A 20,873-nucleotide genomic window follows, 5' to 3' on the forward strand; every position below is an offset into this window, starting at 1 on the left:
ACCATTTAGCCAGAATTAGAGTTCATGACATTAGCAAGAATTATGAACAGGAAAACAAACTGAAGATGCAGAGAGAAGAGAATTGTGAAAGTTGATGTGTACATATTGGAGATAAACCTGTTGTCTTTTTGGATAAATAGGGTAAGAACAACTCAGGAAAGATGTGATGAAGGCAAGTCAAAAGATTGTTAAAATATAAAAATGGGAAAGATGTAGTTTAGCATGAGATTGAAATCTTAAGGTTATCTGTCTTAAGACATTCCATCTCTTGAGGCACTTAGGTAACTATCTTGCTGCAAATTACATTTCTTCAAGGAAGTTAATGGACAGCTGAATCAGTTTTATCTGTTCCAGGCATGACTTTTGTGAATTAGTTATTCTGTGAGTGTTAGTTAGCTACATCCTTTATAGGAAGTCATCAATGTGTGAAAAGTTAAGAAAGGTTTTTGTCTTTCTTAACTTAGTTGCTACAAGTAATCAGCTGAAATAGTTTGGGCCATATGTATGCAGAGAACCAGCACAGTGCTCTGTAAGATGGCATTTGTTGATTAATCTGTAAAATAGGATTGCATCTTCACTTCAGTAGTGGAAAGGAAACAAGCCTGTTATTTGTAAACATGCCACATGTATATAAAAAGTCATTGCAACTGTTCTCATTTTTTTGCATTATGTTTCTAATCATTTTTCCCTAAAGGAAAACAGAACAGAAGAAAAGAACATAGTTTCTTCTGCCTTGGTTTAAAACAAACAAACAAAAAGGTAGTAATAATGGTATGCTGTTCTTCTTAGGAGCATCTCCTATACATTTCCTACTGAGGTAAAATTGTACATTTGAAAATAAACAGTGGCTGTTTCATATACAATTACAGTTGATGCAACAGAGATGGGATAATTGTATTTATGTATTTCTGTTCTTCAGATACTTTTGCTTTCTGAATCATGCTTGACAGCACTGCATACTTCAGCCTATTCCGCTTGCACATAGACCTTAGATAATTAGCTTTGGGGCAGATTATGTGTCTTTGTCCTCTTTTGTCTTCATTCTTATGTGGCAGTTTTGAATTGAGTTTCCCAGTGAAAGTTCCATTGTGCAATTCCATTGTCTCTCCAGGTAAGGCTGTAGTGCCATGTTAAATGTTGATAAGAAAATGGACACTTGAATTCATAACTCTCAGCGGACAGGTGGGTAGGAAGGAATATGCCAATAACTAAAACAACTTCTAGCTCTTAGGTCCTTGCTCACTTCAGTTGCAGATTGCTCTGATGTAGCCAATCATACTACAAAATTCTGTTTTGTGTACAGTCAACACTGTGATCTATTGTGAAGCTCGAGTTTCTAAGTATCTGCGTGACAATAATGTTAACTTCTTTCTTCATCTGCAAAAACCACCCCTTTTTAAATAGTGTCTTTTTATACTAATTTGACAGGATAAAGTTGTACTTTATGTAAATTTTGAAGACTTTGATATAATTTTTGGAAGTTTTAGAACCACAGTGACTGAAGGGACAAAGTTCAGCTTTCACAGAGAAAGATTAGGAAAGGTCTTGGAGATCAGTTTTTGTATTAGGTGAAGGTGAATCCTGTTGTTGAACAGGTATTCTAGTTCCTAGGTTGTCCATGCATAGTCAGTTCGTAGATAGATAGGGATGCCCTCTTGGATGCATTGACCTGTTGATAAAATACAGCTTTGTTTACATTTGTTTTAAAAATAATTAGAGTCTTGCAAGATTCACTTCTTATCCCAGCATAGGATGAATCTCTACTACATTTTTGCTTTTGTTACTCTTCCAGTTGCTTTCTATCTGCCAGAAGCAAGCTCTGCTTTGCATTCCAGATTCCATGGCATATGAGAAAGTTTAAAAAAAAACCTCACAAAAAGTGGAGACGTGCACCAAAGAGACATGCACACAGGCTTTTAAAATTACATGTTATTTATATGAAGTTACACCATTATATAAATATTTAGTTACAGAGGTATGGCTTACCAGTAGTTCTGGAAAGCTGGCTTACATTTGGAAATTAGGATTTAATTTTTTGGTAACTTTGTCCTCAAAAGTACCATAGTGCAGGCTGAGTTCCCTGCCTAGAAGGGTTGTGTCTCCATGTGCAAATTATTTCAGGGAATTCTAAACTTACAGGTGTGATAGTGTTCAGTTGTCATAGGAGGCACCTAGCAGAACCTAGTAGGGGGACCAGTCACAGGGATATTGTTTGTGCTAAATATTTGCAAAAGTTGGAGGGGAGACTGGAGAAGTACTTGAGAGATATTTTGGCACTTAGTAAGCAGACAGAAACCGGCCCAAGGAATAACTTGTGGTAGAATCACAGAATATCCTGATTCGGATGGGACCTACAGGGATCATCGAGTCCAACTCCTGGCCCTTGCAGGACATCCCCAAGAGTCACACCACTGAGAGCATTGTCCAAACACTTCTTGAGCTCTGTCAGGATTGGGGCTATGACCACATCCCTGAGGAGCCTGTTCCAGTGCCCAACATACTTGGAGGCCAAGTGACTATTCATAGCCTCTATACCTCCGTATGTATTCAGTGCTTTATTTAAAAGTTTATAGAGTGTGATAGTCACTAAATAGGCTACTTTCATCAGCCAACAAGGTCTGTCCATCAGATGCCTGGACTAAATGGACTTTTGGTTAGACCCAGTATTGCTGTTTCTATACAACATGACTACAGTAACGATGGAAATTTTAGTGAGAAGGTCTGAATAGCAGCAATATAGGACTTAGCTTTTGTGACCTAGGTTATCTATCTGTTCCTATTCAGCCTTTTGGGAGGAAATGGGCCTGTAATTGCAGAGGAATTTTCCTAGATGCTCTGGTCTCGTATTCCTCAGCATGAGTTTAGTACTTCCCTCTGGTAATTGCCTTGAATACAGAGTTTGTCAAGTGACCCTTTAGAAAGTCAGACCTGTCTTCTAGTTTCACAATTACAAAACCAAACTGGAATTACAGAAGGCAATAATTTCAGGTTTTGAACTGCCTTTTCAGTATGTAACGATGACAGCAGAAACATGAAAGCAGTTCATTGTCCAAGGAAGCAAGCTACATTATTAATGCCAAAAGTTTCCAGAGATAAAAGCTCTGCTTCTGCAGTCATTTATAGCACTTAGCAGGGAAGGTTTGCTGCTGTGACAGCCAGGTGAGCAGATGGACCTTTTTGTCCTGTTCCACAGCTGTGCATTTTATTTAGAAAGAGAACCTTGCCCAGGTTTGTCTCTAGTAGTAAGCTAGTACTCATCAGATCACTGAATCTCTAAAGTAGCATTATTCCAACAGGTGGATGGATTGATCAGCTCCTGGCAGCCTTCTTCAAAGGCATTTTGTTCTTACTTGCTTCAAAGGAACATGCTGGACCAGTACAGATTTCAGTGTTCAGCAGGACTGACACCCCAAGGCTGATTTTGTTTTTCCTCAAGCCAAAGAGGGTTTTTCTGGCTTTGCAGGTCACAAAGAATTTCTTGCTCAGTTTCTCCAAGGCATGTATGGCTTAGCAGGACTCTTAGGAGAGTGATGGTGAGAAGGTCTGCCTGCATGGCTAGCATGTTGGGTCAGCAGTAAAGGAGTCAGTTTGGTTCTTCATTGACTTCTACATTTGGATGATGGGGGACATGTCTCTGTGCTCCTGTGCCCCAGTTTTGTAAAAAAACATCTCACTGGTTAGCTGGCTGGTCTTTGGGTATGGTAAAAAAGTACTGCGTTCTTTGCACTGGAGCTTTCATTTCTCCATCGAAGTCCTTTTGTACAGTGAGTATCTTAGGGTTTAAGCATCATTTGCAGTATTGTCACTCTTTCTTGTCTGTTCTGTTCAGCTTCTGATAAAACTGAGGTACGTGTTACTTGTAGGCAACATTTAGAGCATTACAGATGAGAAGAAAATGCCTGGTGTTCACTGTTTTTACTCACTTGAAATTCATCTGTAACACCAGCGATGGAGTAGTGAAGTTGTTAGGGAAGGGCTTTGTTTTCTGAGCCAAAATGAAAGTTTAAATTAGAAATGTAGTTTGCAAGGGATCTTGAAAGACCACAGTAAGAAATTCTTGTCCTGATGATGACTTGGGATATTACTGGGATGCAGTTGAATTATTTTTTACTAATTTTGACATTTCTCCAAGAACATCTTTTGAGATTAAGCAAACTAATCTGTCTTCCCCACCTCTTCTCCCAGTTTTAGACTGAATTCTTCAGCAGGAGCATGACTTCAAGACAAAGTTACAGTCAAGAGCTAATGTAGTTTGAAGATGGATGTAGTAGACATTTATCAGATGGGCACATATTTTTGGGTGTACCTGAATCTCATGTGTGAAATAATGATATTTGTGTATACTTAGTGTGTCTCACATTATACAGAATAATCTGTTAGTCTAAGTCTAACAGCCAGATGGCTTCTGCTGTTGTATCATTGTATTTCACTGAGGAAGAGTAGAAGAACTTGAAATACAATGGCTTGCTGCTACAGCAGGTTTTGTTCTAATTTCTTTTACATTCTTAACATGTGTAGTGAATCTTTTGTTGCATAATTTGAGGATTGTACTTAAATCTAAAATACAGGGAAGATCTTCCTGTATCTAATTTAGACCTTTTTAAAAGTCCGTGTCAATGTGAGCATAAAAATTCAAACCCATGTATTTGTAAAGCACCTTCCAGATAAGATGAGATAAATATAATTTTTTTAATAGTTTTCAGTCTAAGCAAATGTATGGGTGAATGTGCGTGACCATATAGATGGGAACAAGGGGTTTAAGAGCTGTATAGGAATGAAAGGTAGTTTCTTGAAAGCTGCTGATGGGAACATATGGGAACCATTCCTCAGGCTGTGTTCAGACATCAACTGTGGACTCCACAACATCATTATGTACCTCCCTTTGACCGTTTTCTAGAAGTAGTTTTTCCTGTATGTGCCTTTCTGCTTGTAGAGGCGTTGCACTGCTGTTCATAGCCCTGTGTCTTTGTGACTGCTCATGGTGTTTCTTTACCTTTGCTCTGTCATTGCTTGTTTGCCTGCCTTGTTCTTCAGGTTTGCATTTTTGTCTGCTTAAGCCTTGAATGCTTTCACCAAAAGTTAGAGTATGAGGTAATGAGTTTTGTCACTTCTGTTTTTAATTGTTTGTGAAAGACAGGAATATTTCAGGATCTCCTCAGTGTTAGCTTGTTGCTGCTGCTGTGTCTTAATCACTAGATGAACTTTTCTGTGAGAGGTAGAATTATTCTGTGTTTCTTTCTCCTGGTGCACATGCTGGTTTCATTCTGGCAGGCTTGACTTATTGCTGGTTTTATACTAGAACGCTATAGCAAAATGATGTGTCAAAGGATATGAAAGCATACAAACAAGTTTGAAAATTAAAGTCCAAATCCTAAATTAAATGCTAGAAGTGTTTCCTGTTCCTTGGTTTCTCACCCAGCACTTCTTTGCCCTTAATCCCAGAAATGAGCTTGAAACACTTCTGTTTCATGTATTGTTATGTATGTAGAATGTTAAAATATTTTTTAGATCAATTTCAGCTGGAGCAAACAAGAGCCCGCCATCAACTCCTTCCTTCTATATTGCAGGCCCACTCCCCGATGGATGGGAACAAGCTATGACCCAGGATGGAGAAATTTACTACATAAACCATAAGAACAAGACTACATCTTGGCTAGACCCAAGGCTTGACCCACGCTTTGGTAAAAGTTCATCTCAATTCAGAATTCTTGATTTGCTTCAGTTCACTCAGCTTTAATTTTGCAGGCATATTTTGAAAACTTTTTATAGTACGATTAAAATATATTTTGATTTGTAGAGGCCTTATTTAAATAACTTTTTTTTTTTTTTAATAAAAACTATTAGTTTATGTCCTTCAGGACTGTACGTTACCCAAGTTTGTAATGCTACGGGTTGGTATTTTGCCACATGATCCATACAGTTCCCCAAAGTGGTGACATTCAGAAATTACAAATTACTTATTGAGACAGTTTCAGTCAAGCTCACTCGTCCCTTTAAATTAGCAAAACTTTACCACAGAAGAATATTTTAATTCCTAAACAAATATTTATTTTCCTTTGTGCTATCTTAAGAGGGCATTGTCAAATAATAGTTCATTCTGTTTAAATGCACTTGAAACATATACCAGCTTATAATTCTAGCTTGTCACAGTGATTATCATGACAAAACTTTCTGTATTAAACAATATGATAAGAAATTATTAGTTTTGTTACTCTTACTTTAATAACCTTTTTGTTGGATAAAGACTATGTAATATTGGAATTAGAAATAGTAACTTAACGATCACAAAGTCTAGATGGAGAAATTAAACAAAGCAGAACTTTTATGCAATTTTTTTCAATTATATTTTTCATCTATGTGAAGAGCAGAACTGCAAACTTTTCAAGAAAATATTGGCACTGATGACTATGAATAAAAATCACATATAATGTGAAGACTCTAAAATACTTTTATAGGTTATCCAAGTGATGTATTTTGTATGGTGTTAAAATTTCTGTTTTCTTGTAAAGCCGTGACCTGTGCTTGTCAGCCTTATTAGCTTGCCCTTGATTTGTTTTCCCAATAACTTACTATTTTCAGCTCCTTTGGATTTTAGTTATTTTTCCAGAGCCATGGAAAAACAGTAGGAGTGAAAAAAAAAAAAAAAAAGGGATCATTGTGGTTTTCAGGCTTTACTTTTGGACTCAGTGCAGCTAAATGAAAACAGTGTGCAGATCACTGAGTAGGTCAGGCTGAGGGGATGCAAAACCTTTGAAGCTTTACAGGAGTTGACCTAACAACAACTGTGGGCCCCTTCTGGGAGAGGCATTAACTCCATGAATGCCATATAAATACAGAGCTACAAAAATCAACAGTCACTGTTCTGTTTTGTTTTCTAAAATGTCTGGTAGAAATTCTGCATTTTGGTTTGTAGGCTTGAGTGCTTGCTTACAAGATCCATTTACTCTTCTGAAGAATACCAGATTGTCACACTTTGTTTATAAACTGCTCACCAGTTTGTAGACAGGTTGAACCACTATGCAACTTGAGCCCAAAGGTGGGGTGTCAGCTTTGGCAAATGTCCGTGCTGGCTTTAACACCAGCCAGAGCTACAGACTTGTTTGCACATTGCAAGAGGAGTATGTGGGTAATTTGCAACTTCACAATTACTTACTATGTGAGTAAGACTGAAAAGGAGGCAGTCATTTTGAAAATCACTGTTGCCTTTTGCAATTACATTTACTCAGGTAATCTTGCAGGGTAGCTGTTTTTCTTTACATGCATTACTTTATCATTTCCAAAGATGAACTGGAATTAAAAAGGGGTGTGGAAAATGCCTTAATGGACAGAGGTTGTGAGATGAATCTTGCTTGTCACAATTATGTTGTATTCCTGTAAATACAAGTGGTTCAACTGTAAGGGCAAAAGCTGCTTGTCTTGTGCATACTGAAACTCTATCAAATGTTAAGGCTGTGCAGTTAAACTGAAAGAAGTTAGAAATGTCCAAAAGACTGATTAAGGGTTTCTTGCTGCATAGCTTCCCTTTTTGGGCCCACTGTGTATGTGTATCCCAGACAGGCTTGAGTACATGCCAAGGCTCTTTATTTTGTGGTCGGACTTTTAATCTGTTCCAGACCTTTTCAGTCAAAGAGCTCAAGTGTAACTGAAAGGGGCAGGAAAGGAAAAAAAAGCATGTGGGCTCTTCTGATCTAGAGTGACGGCAAATAGAGACAAGCTGCTAGCTGCTGTTGAGCTTGAAGGAGTTTTCCTTGAAAACCTGAGTTGTAAACATTGTATTGTGGTTTATGTTTTTATCATTTGAGCCAAGAAAATACAAAATTCTATTCCTGTTGCTTTCTTACTTGTGACCTCCTTAAGTCACTCCAGTCTAGAAGAAAAAAAAAAAATCTCTTTGACAGAGTTAAATTACTGAGCCTTGCATTTATTTACTATGTGGAGATCCTCGACAAATATGTGCTGTGACCCTAAATAGCATGTGAATGACTCAGAAGTTTACCTTTCTGTGCTTAATATAGGTTGAAACTTCTGTTGGTATTTTTCCCCTGAGGATGACCATACCCTTTTTTATCACTGTGCTTTAATATAAGGGCTTGGTTTTCAATATTTGTGCCTACTAATACTTCCAGAAGCATGATAAATTCATCTTTGTCTTGTTGAAACTTTTGGTTATTACAGTGGTTGAAAATGAAGGAGAAATTAATGTCTCTCTCTGCCATTTTCACTAATCTTAAGAACCATTGAAAAAAACAAAGCTATTGAATGGTATGTGCAAACATACTCCTCTATTCCAGTATTCAGATGCAGAAGGTATGAAGAGTTTTTGCCCTAATTGCTTCTGAATTCCCAGCTTCCAGGGAGACAGCCTTTATGTCTCTGTATGTTCCTCATCAGATGGAAGCTTTACATTCATCTTTATTTTCTCTAGTAGGTGTGGATATAGCTCTTTTTTAAATAGTGCTTGGAATTTTCCTTTATTGTGGCTAGAAAACAGTTGGAAAAATTATTTTAGGTGGACTGACTTGGTGTGGAGCATTTTGGTATAGCATTCATGATTTTAAACAGAAAATAAAGGAATGTAATTATGTATTCTTATTTGGAGCAGGCTTTTAGAAATAATGCATCAGAAAAGAGCCTCTGTCAGAATAGCTGTGGGTTAGGCTGGGTCTAAAACCTGAGTGCTCCAAGTTGAAGATAAGAACTTCGTTCCAAGACTCAAGTCTAACGTCTTTGAAATGGGTTCTAGGTCTTCAGCTATACCACTTAAGTGTCAGTGAAGTCCTGAATCTCAGACTTTCATCCTCCAAGTCTACAAATATGACTTTAAAACAGTTTTTTGTTAGGGCAATTCACAAACTTTAGCATCTAGGAAAGAACTAAGTATGAAAGAAGGGTCTCCTTATGCCAAGCACAGGCAGTCGTAAAGATGACATGGGATCAAAGGAGTAGGGATGGGAGGGGGTTGGTCCTTAGGCCTGTGTCGGCAGGATTCTTGTCTAGTGGAGCATCTGGTAAAAACATGCTGTCCTACCTTCTCAGTGCCTTTACAGGCCTCATACTGAGAGGCCTCAAATTGCCTTGGATTTTTATTTTATTTAGAAGAGGGTTTTTTCCCTTGATGGGATTGTACTGTCAGGTTGAACTTGTCTTTTGGACCATTTTGTCTTTTCTGCTATTGTTCATTGGTCATTCTTCACAGATCCTACTGGATTTTGGAGCCTTTCAGATAACATAATGCAGTTTCTTGGTACTCAAATATCTGGATAGGAAGCAGGTCAGCTATGCATTTTGAGTGGCTGGAGTTGGTGAAGTAGAAGAACATCTGCTTTTCCTATAAAATCAAATTTCCTAGAACCAGTTAAGGTTTAAAATTGTTCAGCTTTTTTGCTGTAAGTTTCCAAGAATTGGCTTTTGTATCAAATAGCATTAAAGGGATTTTAACTCTTATTTAAGTTTGCCAATGATAGGACTTGGTTTTGAAATGCAACCTTAAATAATTTGCCCTTTGAGGGTGCATCATATATTGAATTCAAAGATGAAGTTGAAGTGGGAAAATACTGGAAACTGGGAGTTGATTTTCATGTCTCTGCTGGTTTAAGTTTGGTGTGGAGACCTTACTACTCCAGTAGTCAGACAAGTGTCTGTAGTGTTTGGAGTAAAACAAGATATTGTTTGAGTTTCCTTGGGTTTTAAAGGCTTGTAACTTAAGGTCTTACCAATGTTGCACACTCCCATTTTCTTTCCTTCTGGTCTTCCAATTCTTGGAGGTGCGATAATGGGGTATGAAGCAAAATTTGTGACCTCAGGTGGAAATCACTGCCGTGACTTTATCATTCCCACTTAGAGATAATGTTAATGTTCTTTGAAGTTCTGCATGAATTTTGGATGAGGGGGAAGGTAAGGCAAGACAGTGTTTAATATCATTATGAAAAGTGCCATAGGGGCTCTGTGTACAGCTGCTTGACTGCATAATTAGAAAAGGAAATAAAACTGATGATGACAGTATGATTATAGAGAATGTATACCAGGTTTTTCTGCTTCCTTTTTTTTTTATAGTATAAAAACGTTGTGCCTTTGAAAAAGTGAAAAGAGATTGTTCAGAAACACTGTAGTAAAATGTACATTTCATTGAAACATATATTTCTCACTTCTGTTTAAAGAAAAAGCAAGCAAACACACAACAACGTTGACATTCAGTTAAAGCTTAAGCTTTGGAGCATTTACTAATTTTAAAGTATCAGAAATTAAAAGGAGGTATTCCATAGCATTGCATTCTTATTCCTTACATATATAGCACTTTGTTTAATATCTGTTCCTCCAAATTAGTTTGTAGGAGCCTTTCAAGATGCAAATTTTTGGACAAGATAGAACTGGAGCTCTAGATTGGAAAACTGGGGTTTGGCCTTTGTCTAGTCAAAAAAAAAAAAAGCCCAGACTTTGTGCCTGATCATAGGAGAATTTAAGATTTCTTAAGTTCCATATCTGCCTTCAGTTCTTTGCTGAAAAAGCAGAGCATGAGCCACAGGTGGCTTTGGTCTGCAAATGCAATGGCATATCTTATTTACATATTCTGTAAAACAAGGGAGGATTTGACTCATCTAAAAAGGTCTAGTGGTATTAGATTTTTCACTTACCTGTCTCAGTTTTTCCAGAAGAACAGTTTCAGGAGATCACTTAGGGTGGGATAAAGACTTCTGTGTTTTGGTATGTGTGTCAGAGATGTTTACAGATGAAGTAGCATCAGTTTTCAGTGAACCAGTGACTTCTGTCAAAGCCTGCTGCAAATCTGCAGAGGCAGATGAAATTTCACTGGTAAGTATCCCTTTGTAAAAGACAGGTGCTGCCTTATGGTAATGACAATAAATAATTATTTGTTGTGTATGAAATCTGGGTTTGTTTGAAAGCAGGATGTATTTGTAACTCTTAAGTGAAGTTCACTGAAGAAATCACTAAATCTGTCCACAGCTATGAAAGAGAGAGAAACCCACACTTTTATTAAGAATTTATCAGGACAGTAGGTTTATGTAAGTTTATACCTGTTTGGGGGTTTGTTCTGTTTTCAGAGTAATTTAATCCTGTTCAGGAAAGGAGATTTATTGCTAATGATGACTGGGTGCCAGTAAAAATAATGCATGCTTGCAGCGTTGTGCTAAGCAGCTATGATAGTGAAAGGAAACTGCACTCCTAACAGGGACACTTTTTCCACCATATCCTTCTACTACAGCAGTTTTCACTTTCCTGTTAATGAGCATACTGTGTTAAAAGTTGAAGGTGGATCATTTTGAACATGATTCATTATCTGTAATCTAAATATATACACAGTAATTATATAGTCTATATCTAATCATATATGATCTTAAATTCAAAGACATCAAGTTTTTGTCTTTGAATTCAATCATGTTGAAACATGATGGTAGTTTCTTATATATAGAAGTGTTTATTGACAGTATACTGTTGATTTTTTTTTTTTTTGCAGTAGTTTTTACAGGATTTTATAATTTCTGTTTAATCATTTCTCATGGGCTTATGACAAATTAAAAAAAAAAAAGATGAAGATGTGCAGATGCATATATTCAGGGTTTGTTCCACTCAAATAAATTAAAGGAAACCTGCATTTTAAAAAGTTACCTCATTATTTTATAATAAACTGTAAAGAAGCTTGTCTTTTGGTTAGTTAACCCAAGAAGTATTATGTGGTGATTAAACAGTGAAACTGTTCACAGCTAATAGCCTTATGTGGGCTCTTCGCTGATTAAACTTTGGTCTAACATGTGGACTAGCTTTCATTAAATGTATTTCGCCAGAGAGTCAGTGCACAGACATACAAGGCCTTGGTTAGCTCAGATTCCTGCACTTGCTGTAGTCTTCAGTGTTTCATACATAAAATTTAAATTTAACAATGTTAGTTCAGGTTTCTTCTCATAATCTGTCCAGTGCATTGTGTCTTATATAGTTCTGTAGTGCTAATACTTACAGTGTCAGTTGCATTCTGTAAGTCAAGTAATTTAAAACTTGTTTAGCCTTCCAAAATTAAAATTGATTTTTTCCAAAAAAAAAAAAAGTGTTATGTAGAGAGTTAAAAGAAAGTTTTAGTAAGAGCCCATTGTTAAAGTGTTTTGTTTTATATGTTTGCACTGAAGTTCCTAAAAGCTACTTACTTAACTTATTTTACTGCTGAATGTAATTGATATTTGCTTTTCTGGCTGGCCAGAATATTTTAGTTCTTCTGAAACTGGCACACATTGAGTGAAAGTGGTTTATAAATACTGCTGTTTACTGCTGTGGGGGGAAAAGAACTGACACAGCGTTTTACTCCAGTTTATTTACCAGTGATTCAAGAGTCTGTCTGTACATGCTGTAGAGTCTGAATGGTGCTGAAGTCAGTCCAGCTATTGCACGTCTGCATTTGACAATACAGAAAGACTTCAAAAACAATGGCAGATTTATCAAAGAAAAAGGAACTTAATTTATATTGTTTTAACCAGCAGGTGCGGTAGTGGTACTAAAACAAAAAGAAAAATACTAATTTGATTTGAATGAAAATCAAAATTGATAAATGCAGAGTAACCAATCTGTAGTTTGGACATGATTCAGTAGTATTATTTTCATTGGATATATCTTGCTTTAACCAAAAGTTCAGCTCAGGAGTCTGAATATTTCTGTTTGCCTGAGACACTAAGATTTGTTTGTACACTTAAAGCAGCAAAATGAGCCCTGAGAACAGTCTATTTGTGGTTTCCCCATACTCTTAAGATCCAGGATTGTCAGATTAATTAGAGACTGAAAGCAGTGGAATATTTTATTGTGCTAATTTTTAGGTTGTTTCATAACAGCAGCATTATGAAACTGTGAGTGGGATTTCCTTAGAGTAACGTAGCAATACATTATAAAGAATACAATCCAGAAACATAACTTACATCCTGATTAGACAACAAATTGTTGTACCAAGCCTTTCTTAAAAAGCCTCTTGGAACATGTTTTTTATTACTTCCAAGACTCTTTCAAATCCTACTGGTATTTTTTTTTCACCGCTCTTTTAAATATAATCAAAGAGGATTTTTGTCTTTGTTGAAGTGTTGCAAACTAGCACCAGGTAAAAACCTGACTATAGCCAAAAATAATGCACAATAGCTGTCTAGTTTCAAAATGGAGCTGAAAGGGACAAGTTCTTTAGTTTCCCCAATGAAAACTTTGATTCTTATTAGTAAGGACAGTCAGCTATAGTATTCTCGCATCCTGACCTTTTTTGTTGTTGTTTGTTCAACTAAATAGTGTCTTCGAATTGGCGGATTAAAATTAGGTTTAACTTTGAAGGGTGGAATTATAAGGAGAAAAGAAACAACATCAAACATTTAGCTGTGTCTCCTAATCATTAAGGGTGCAACCTCTGCATGTAATTCTACATAGGAGAGAGGTGCTGTGTTACTGCAAACTGTCACTGCCCTGGGACTTGGGATTTTCAACTGACAGAAGATCTTGGAAGAGAAATTAGCTTTTTATGCTTGAGTTGTTAGAAATTTGTTGGCCTTTTCTCTCTAGCACCAATGCCTGGTAATTGCTTCTCTCTCTTGGTCTTGTTTTTTTGGGTTTTGGTTGTTTGGTTTTTTTCATGTACGTCGACAGCAGTCTAAACCTTTTTCAGGAATTGTCAGGTATTGTCTGGTATAGTATAGAAGAGGCATTTCTGCTGTTGACAGTACAACATTTGATGTGTAGCATTTAAAGACCAGTAACTTTCTCAAAAATGTATTGCAGCAATTGCAGTTGACTGTATTCTGCAGATTGTGAAGCCATAGTTTAGGACAAGATCTTTTTTATTGTCTTAAGTTGCCCATGTTTTTTAACTTGTCTGCCCCTCCTCCTCCCTCAAATCCCCCTCTTCTAGAAACAAAGACTTGTTTGTTCCTGCTCTGCCTGTGAGGTCTTTGCATCCTCCGCTGTGTGGGTGCAGAGCCCCTTATTTAAATGCTTTCCATAGCCATGGAAGGTAAGGAACAGGATGCATTAGAAACTGGCAAGTCCTCACTAACATATAAAATGAAGCTCTTCACCTTTGAATTCTAAGTACTTGAAAAGAGCTGTGCATGTCAGGATCATTACAAATACATGAGGTGTAGAAAAAATAAAATCTGCTATCTGAGATCACATTAATAAGCATATTCTTTAGAGTGCAGATTTTTGCAGTCATGTCCTGGTAAATAATGGGGAATTAGGAATGTAAAAAGAAAAAAGCTCACCAACGAAACAAGCAAGCAAAAGTACCTCAACCCCAAATCAGCAACAAAAAGCTTTAAAACCCTCTGTTTTTTCCTGTCACTTGAAACAAGAGGTGTTTCCCCCCGCTTTTCATTAAATACTGTGTTGGAAATTATAGATAATTACATTCTTCTTTGAGTTTCCCTTGAAGATAGCACACTTGTGTAATCACCAAGGTGTATGAAAATCATTGATACTGTTGTTGTGGTTTTTTCACTGGTTTCTTCACTTGGATATGTTAAGTCAGTAAAATTCACTTAGCAGCATCTTCTTCTAATATCCTAACTTTTAGTTTAATTTCATGGTTAAAAAGAGTACGCTCATATAAAAACATCTCCACAATCTGTTCTGACGACGGTTTAAAATCTTATCAGTTTGAAATCTTTTGCACTTTCATTCCTGAAATAATAAAATGTTCAGAAACATCCTTTCAGTGATGTGATGATGATGATGATAATAATTTATAAACTGGATTTTTATATTCAGCTTCCAGATAGTTACCAAATCATATAATTAAGTGATCCCCTAATATTTATTGATTAATTTTAAGTATACACCAAAGTCTCAATATCTTAGATATTCCTGCTTTAGATGTGCTTTTTCTTAGAAAAACTACTTTCACAATGGACATTAGAAGACATTTTGGGGATCTAGGATGAGGGAATAAAATGAAAAACAATAGAGAAACATGATTTCTTTTTTAAAGTTAAAATTGCATAGTCAGTAGATGAGAAGAATGGAGCAAACAGTGGTCAGAGAGAACAGGAATAATACAAGCAGCTGTCAGAACACATACATAAAAAGAGCATAAAGTGGCATGAGCAGGAAATACAAAGCTGCCTATTTGAGGAAAAGAGATACTTGTATAGTGCATGCAGGAAAAACAAATTCATAACATGTTGAAGGAATGTTAGTGATACTGCACTGAAGTGTTTAACTAAGGTTAGACACTGTTAAATTTTTATGAGGTTATCTATAACATGACTTGCATGACGTGAACTGCATTGAGGTAGGACTCTGAAACCGTGATTGTGTAATTGGGGACTAGACTATAAAGAGAACCTTTTTTAACCAAAAAAAAAAAAAATGACATTTTTTAGCTTTGGGTACTTAAATTCTACAAGCTAATTTGCTTTTAACTTATATGTGCTCATTTCAGGTGATTGTAATTTTTTTTATCTTCCTTTTTATTTTGCATTGTAATTGACCTTCCCTCTTGTTTATTAGCAGGGTTTGGATCCTAGAACTTCTGAGGAGTAGCACAGACTTTGGATAGGGTTGCAGAATTAACTAACAGCAGGAGAAGGCTGTTTTCCATTGTCCCCTATTAGCTTCATTTCTGCTTATAAGGTGAAAGAGAGTAAGATAAATAGAGCAAAAGACATGGTCCTGGTTCCAGATTTGAAAAGAGAGAAAGGAGGAGATCTATTCCCCACTCCAGCAATATCTTGTCTAGCTTATGTAAAACTGCTAAATGCTTTTTGCATTGCTTTCTCTAGCTTCAGCTTTGCTTCAGCTTTGATAAATGAAGGTTGACTAATTGTTGTCAGATCAGCAGATATTGCCCAGTGGAGCTCCTGGTGCTTGTAGTTAAGTGTTCACTGCCCACATCCTTACAGGACAGCTATTGATGGTGTTAGGACTTTTGCTTAACAGTTTCTAGATAGTGTCTTGGGCTAGTGTTCCTGTCACTGGCCCAGAGACCACAGCTTGTGTGGCAAAGATGTTTAATTGGCTCACTCTGATCACATTCTGTCCTGAAGTTCAGTTCTCATGAAGTGGTGCTGCATGTCTTGAAACATCAACTGCTTGATTTTAGGCTTTGATCCACAGGAATGTCATTTTCCCACTGGTGGTTTTTTTTCATGCTGCATCAGGATGAGACTTGTAGGTTGGAACTGAACTGCAGCCCTAGTTGTTTCTACTTGGTACTGGGATCCAGTTTCTATTCCTACTTCGCAGGTTCACTTACCTTACAGGAAGTTTTATCTTATTGGCAATTATATGTGTGAAGCTCTTTAACTAGTAACTGCCTTAAATGTTGTTTCAAATTACTGTAAGCTATGTTACAGCATTTTATGTTGGCTGGACTCATGAAAATATGACCCTTCTTCCCATTAAACTGTTGAGTCTGTGCTGGACCAGTGGATTAGTTGAAAGGGTAGACTGCAGAGTGTGGTCTCTAACTGGTTTAGTATTATGTGGTAAATATATGTTGGCTTTCTTGGAACAGAACAGCACTACTGCACCTGAAATTGACCACTCTAAGGACATGGGAGACTGAAGGGCTTTTCAGTGAAAAGATGATTCAGATTTTTTTATGAGAAAATTCTCCTTTCTTATGGTAGCTAGAAATGTTAGTATTCTGGGAATCCTCTATATGATGAAAACATTAATTCAAACTAATTCTACAGATGGGTTTTTTTCCCCCACTTAACCCTGTCATCCTAAAAGAACCTCTCTCTTTTTTTTTTTTTTCTTGGTTTCTGTAAACCATAATCCTCATTCCCAGAAAAAAAAATCCCTGCCATTCTCCCATCACTGCTTCAGCAAATGCATTCAGCAGAATACTGTGAGTGTTAACAGATTCAGTCTGTTACGGAGATCACGATGGAGATGGAGAGCTAATTCCAAGCTGAAAGCCCCTGAAAATAGTGCCCTTGCAATACAGTCAGCCTTTCCCACCCTCTCTTTCACTTTGGAAACTCTAGTGCCTCTGTTGACTTTAACCATATTGGTGTCATGTGAGGGAGAAATCGTGCCTCATGCATCAAATAGATGCATCCCAGTTATGTATTATTTTATAAAATAAAATTGTCTTAGGCCTTATTTTTATAGGGGAAGGGAAGATGGCTTCTCATTGTGCATTATGCTTTCAAGGTTACATTTTTAGTCTCCACTCCCCAGGAAAAATGCAATGCATAATTCTGAGGGATAAAAGAAAATGAAGCACTAGCAAAATGTTTTCTATGTTGATGTCCATATTTATGGCTGTATAATTTTTCTGCCATTTCTGTACCAACTCTAATTTTGCCTATCCAGGTAGCTTTAAATGAAATCTCTAACACTAAAATAGTGACAAGGATGTGAATGCTGATTGCATGACCTTGCACCACAACGAGTAGCCTTTAACTGTTTTCAAGAAAAGTGAAATGATCCATTTTGAAATGATCCATTTTGTCATTCTGTGTGTTCTCAAGTTAAATGGGCCTAAGATTCCATATGAATAAAACAAGTTATTTACTATTTGTGTCTGCAGTGAGAATAGTTTATTAGAAAGAAGAGAGATTTTTCTAATTTTACTTGAAATATTTTACTATCCCTTTTGAATTTTTCACCAGTTAGCACATTAAACTGTTTTTAGCAGCTTTAGAATAAGTACATGGTCTTAACCCTGAGACTTTTGCCTTAATTTTGCACACATCGATTGCTCATGCATGAGCATACGTTTCACACTCTGAATATTAGTGTAGCTGCATGTTTTGTACTGTCATGCCTTGTAATTTTGTATATTTTTTAATGTATGCCTTTTGTGAATACTACTTTCCTTGCATGTATTTGTTTGAATTTATTTTTTAAGTGTTTATTGTTTTGGTTCTTTAGCCATGAATCAGCGAATCAGCCAAAGTGCTCCAGTCAAACAGCCACCTCCTCTGGCTCCTCAGAGTCCCCAGGGTGGTGTGATGGGAGGGAGTAGCTCCAATCAGCAGCAACAGATGAGACTTCAGCAGCTACAGATGGAGAAAGAAAGGCTGAGACTGAAGCATCAAGAACTGCTTCGGCAGGTGAGGCCACAGGTTAGACACCTACTTCCACTATTTCTTTTGTATGTTATGTTTTGATTTTTTTAAGTTGTTTCAGTGAGTCTTAAAGGCCATTGACTGTACAAAAAGCTTTGAGATCTAAAAAGGTCTGAATTCATTCTCTTACTGATATCAGCTTGATGGTGAAAGTATTTCATTTTTTAGACTGAAGAATTTTGCTTTTCTCCATCATTCCTCCCTGTAATAAAACTCTTTAAGAGCTGGCTTCACAAACTATTAAGATGACAGCGTGGACTGTTGATGTGATTGGATATTCTTCCTATATTCATTGAGTTCCAAGTCATGCAAAAAGTTATTTCCCACAGCTACTTTAGTTCTCCCTTTTAAGTGGAGGAAAGTCTTCAGTTTTAGAACCTGTTGCAGTCTGTAGGATTTTGAGGTATTTTCAAAGTTTATATAAGATACTTTGAGGAGATGCCTTGTTGGAAAATCTTACCTGTTCGATAGTGGAGTGAACATGAAACAACTGAATAACTTGTGCTGCATTTTGAACCTGTGGTTTCTTATGCTAAAGAATTTCAAACTTCATCATAAGGTTGCAAACTATGCCTTTCAGTGTTTTCTACTGTATGGATATGGTTGTATTATCCACTATATGGATATGGCTGTAGCAAATATTAAAGTGTAGAGCTGGACTTTGCAGTCTCTGGATTGGAATTCGGGCTTGATCTCCTTTTGACTCTAAGCCTTCTGCTTCGATTGTTCAATCTGACTGTTTTTATAGTTACTACTCTCTGTGCTAGATACTTAAGGTATTTCTTTGGGTTTTTGACACTGGCAGAAAAAGCACTAATCTATTCCTTGAGGAAAACCTTTTAAAATCTTTCCCTTTTCACTTTGGGTGATGGGCCTTGTATCAGAAGAGGATAACATCTTAATGTCTTCAAAGACAGCTTTTCTCTTTCTTCAACACCTGCAGTATTCTGTCCTGGAATCTGACTTCCATTATCCCCTTTGTAGTCAAGGACTGTTTTGTAGGAATCTTCAGCATCTCTTGGTGTAAGATGGGTCATCTTTACAGCCATTACTTTTTATAGTACTCTAGGTAAGAATACATTGCAAAGGTGGCATCAGGACTTTCTCTCCGCTTAAGCACCTGGGCTTCTGCTGTTCCTGCTTTGCAATTAATCCACAAACAGACATTTTACCCTGTGCTAGCATGCTTCTAGGTAGGCCTTCTAATTGTCTTCCTGCCTCAGTTGTCCTTGAGAACCTGACTAACTTTTGAGCAGGTGGCAACCAGTTCTCTTCATGTTGTTCTCCTTAGTCGTTAAGCTTATCTGTCAAAGTTAAGCTTATCTGTCAAATACGCATCCTTGGTAAATCTGTGAGTTTTGTTTCACTGTCATGATTTTCACAGTTCTTAACTCCCTTATCCTTATCCTGTCTCATCTGGCCTGTCTCGGGGGCTTGATACTACAAGATGGTGTTTATAAGACAGCCTGCATAGGTAAACCGTGCAGCTAAAGTAATTTTTATCCATCTTATTTTTACTCTTAGGCATTGCGGAATATCAATCCCAGCACAGCAAATTCTCCAAAACATCAGGTAGGCTCTTAACTGATGTTTCAGCGTAATTAGAAAAATGAAAGCATTAAATTAGGCTAGCAGGGAACTTTTTGCTGCATGAAAACATTCTAAAAAAGAAAACAAAAAGCCAAACAAAAAACCAACCTCTGCCATGCACATTTTTGAATCACTTTTCTGGTCACAGCCCTAACATTGTTTTTAGGAGTGCTGCATTACCACAACTTTATATCAATATTAAAGAGCAAACGAGGAATTCATTGCACATTTTTTTACATTGAAAGCAACCTTCTTATATAGCACTCTTGAGGATACTGCTGTTCCAGTCCTGATGTCATCAAGGTGTTTATTTGAAGCAAACTATCTAAGGTAGTAGTTGGTGACTTTTAAGTACTGCTCATATGAATGTTCTTATCAGTTTGTTAAAGCAGATATGATCTTAGAGAAGGATATCTGTTATCAGTTAATGAAAAGTCACTTGAAATAGTTATGATTTTTAAGCATGCATAGTATAACAGTATAAGAATTACTTAATAGATTAGACTAACAAAATAATCGCTATGCAGATATAATTTTTCCATTTCAGTGTTTAACTGGTTCTTGCACACATATATTTTTCTGTATAGGAAAAAACAGTTATGAAAATCTCAGACCAAAATAAAATTGTTCAAAATGTGAAGCATAATAAACAGCTAAATGAGGTCTTCTTTCAGTTGCTAAAGAAGTTGAACATAGAATGAATCTCTAGAAGGGTGGATTTTTGGATATATTTGGAGAACTTCATGTTTGCTATTGTTAACAGTGTTTTAATCTACTGGTTCTTAGTACAATATTTATATGAGCTTGTACTGTACTTTATTTTCAAGAAAAACTTCTGTATACACTAGGCAAGAAAAACAGAATAAAAGAAAGTGTCCTGTTTGGAAGCCATGAGTACTGATGTACTGTTGCATTCTGAAGAGTACCACAAACCTTGTATGTTACTAGGAACCTGAGACCTTAGTGCTGACACCCTGGAAAAAAAACTTTCTTGTTTGGCAATACCAGAGCAGCTCTTAAACAGAAGCATTTTAATTGAGGTGTAGTAATTTGGTTCATTAACAAAGCATTAACCACATGATGATCTTATCAATATTAGATCCTGTTCTGGAGGAGAAAAAAAAGTCCTCATGAATAATGGGTATATAAGAGAATAAACAAAGGAGAACTACTCCACAGTAGTGGAGTAAAATACCTTATCTTCTGGCATAATTAGGTCATTAATAGGGG

General features: G+C 36.7%; 1 protein-coding gene across 4 annotated transcripts in view; it reads left to right on the plus strand.

Annotated features, from left to right (window-relative positions):
- Window positions 1-20,873, plus strand: part of YAP1 (Yes1 associated transcriptional regulator) — an 84,894-nt gene that overhangs the window by 48,737 nt on the left and 15,284 nt on the right. Inside the window, exons 4-6 of one of the 4 annotated variants that reach the window (XM_041417044.1) lie at window positions 5,568-5,681; window positions 17,857-18,050; window positions 19,578-19,625. In XM_041417044.1, the coding sequence (XP_041272978.1) occupies window positions 5,568-5,681; window positions 17,857-18,050; window positions 19,578-19,625 (356 nt within the window). The remainder of the gene's footprint in view (window positions 1-5,567; window positions 5,682-17,856; window positions 18,051-19,577; window positions 19,626-20,873) is intronic. The other 3 variants (XM_041417045.1, XM_041417046.1, XM_041417047.1) reach the window with 3 other exon arrangements.

The sequence above is a fragment of the Onychostruthus taczanowskii genome, unplaced genomic scaffold, assembly GCF_017590055.1.
Source record: "Onychostruthus taczanowskii isolate IOZ18803 unplaced genomic scaffold, ASM1759005v1 scaffold54, whole genome shotgun sequence".
NCBI lineage: Eukaryota > Metazoa > Chordata > Aves > Passeriformes > Passeridae > Onychostruthus > Onychostruthus taczanowskii.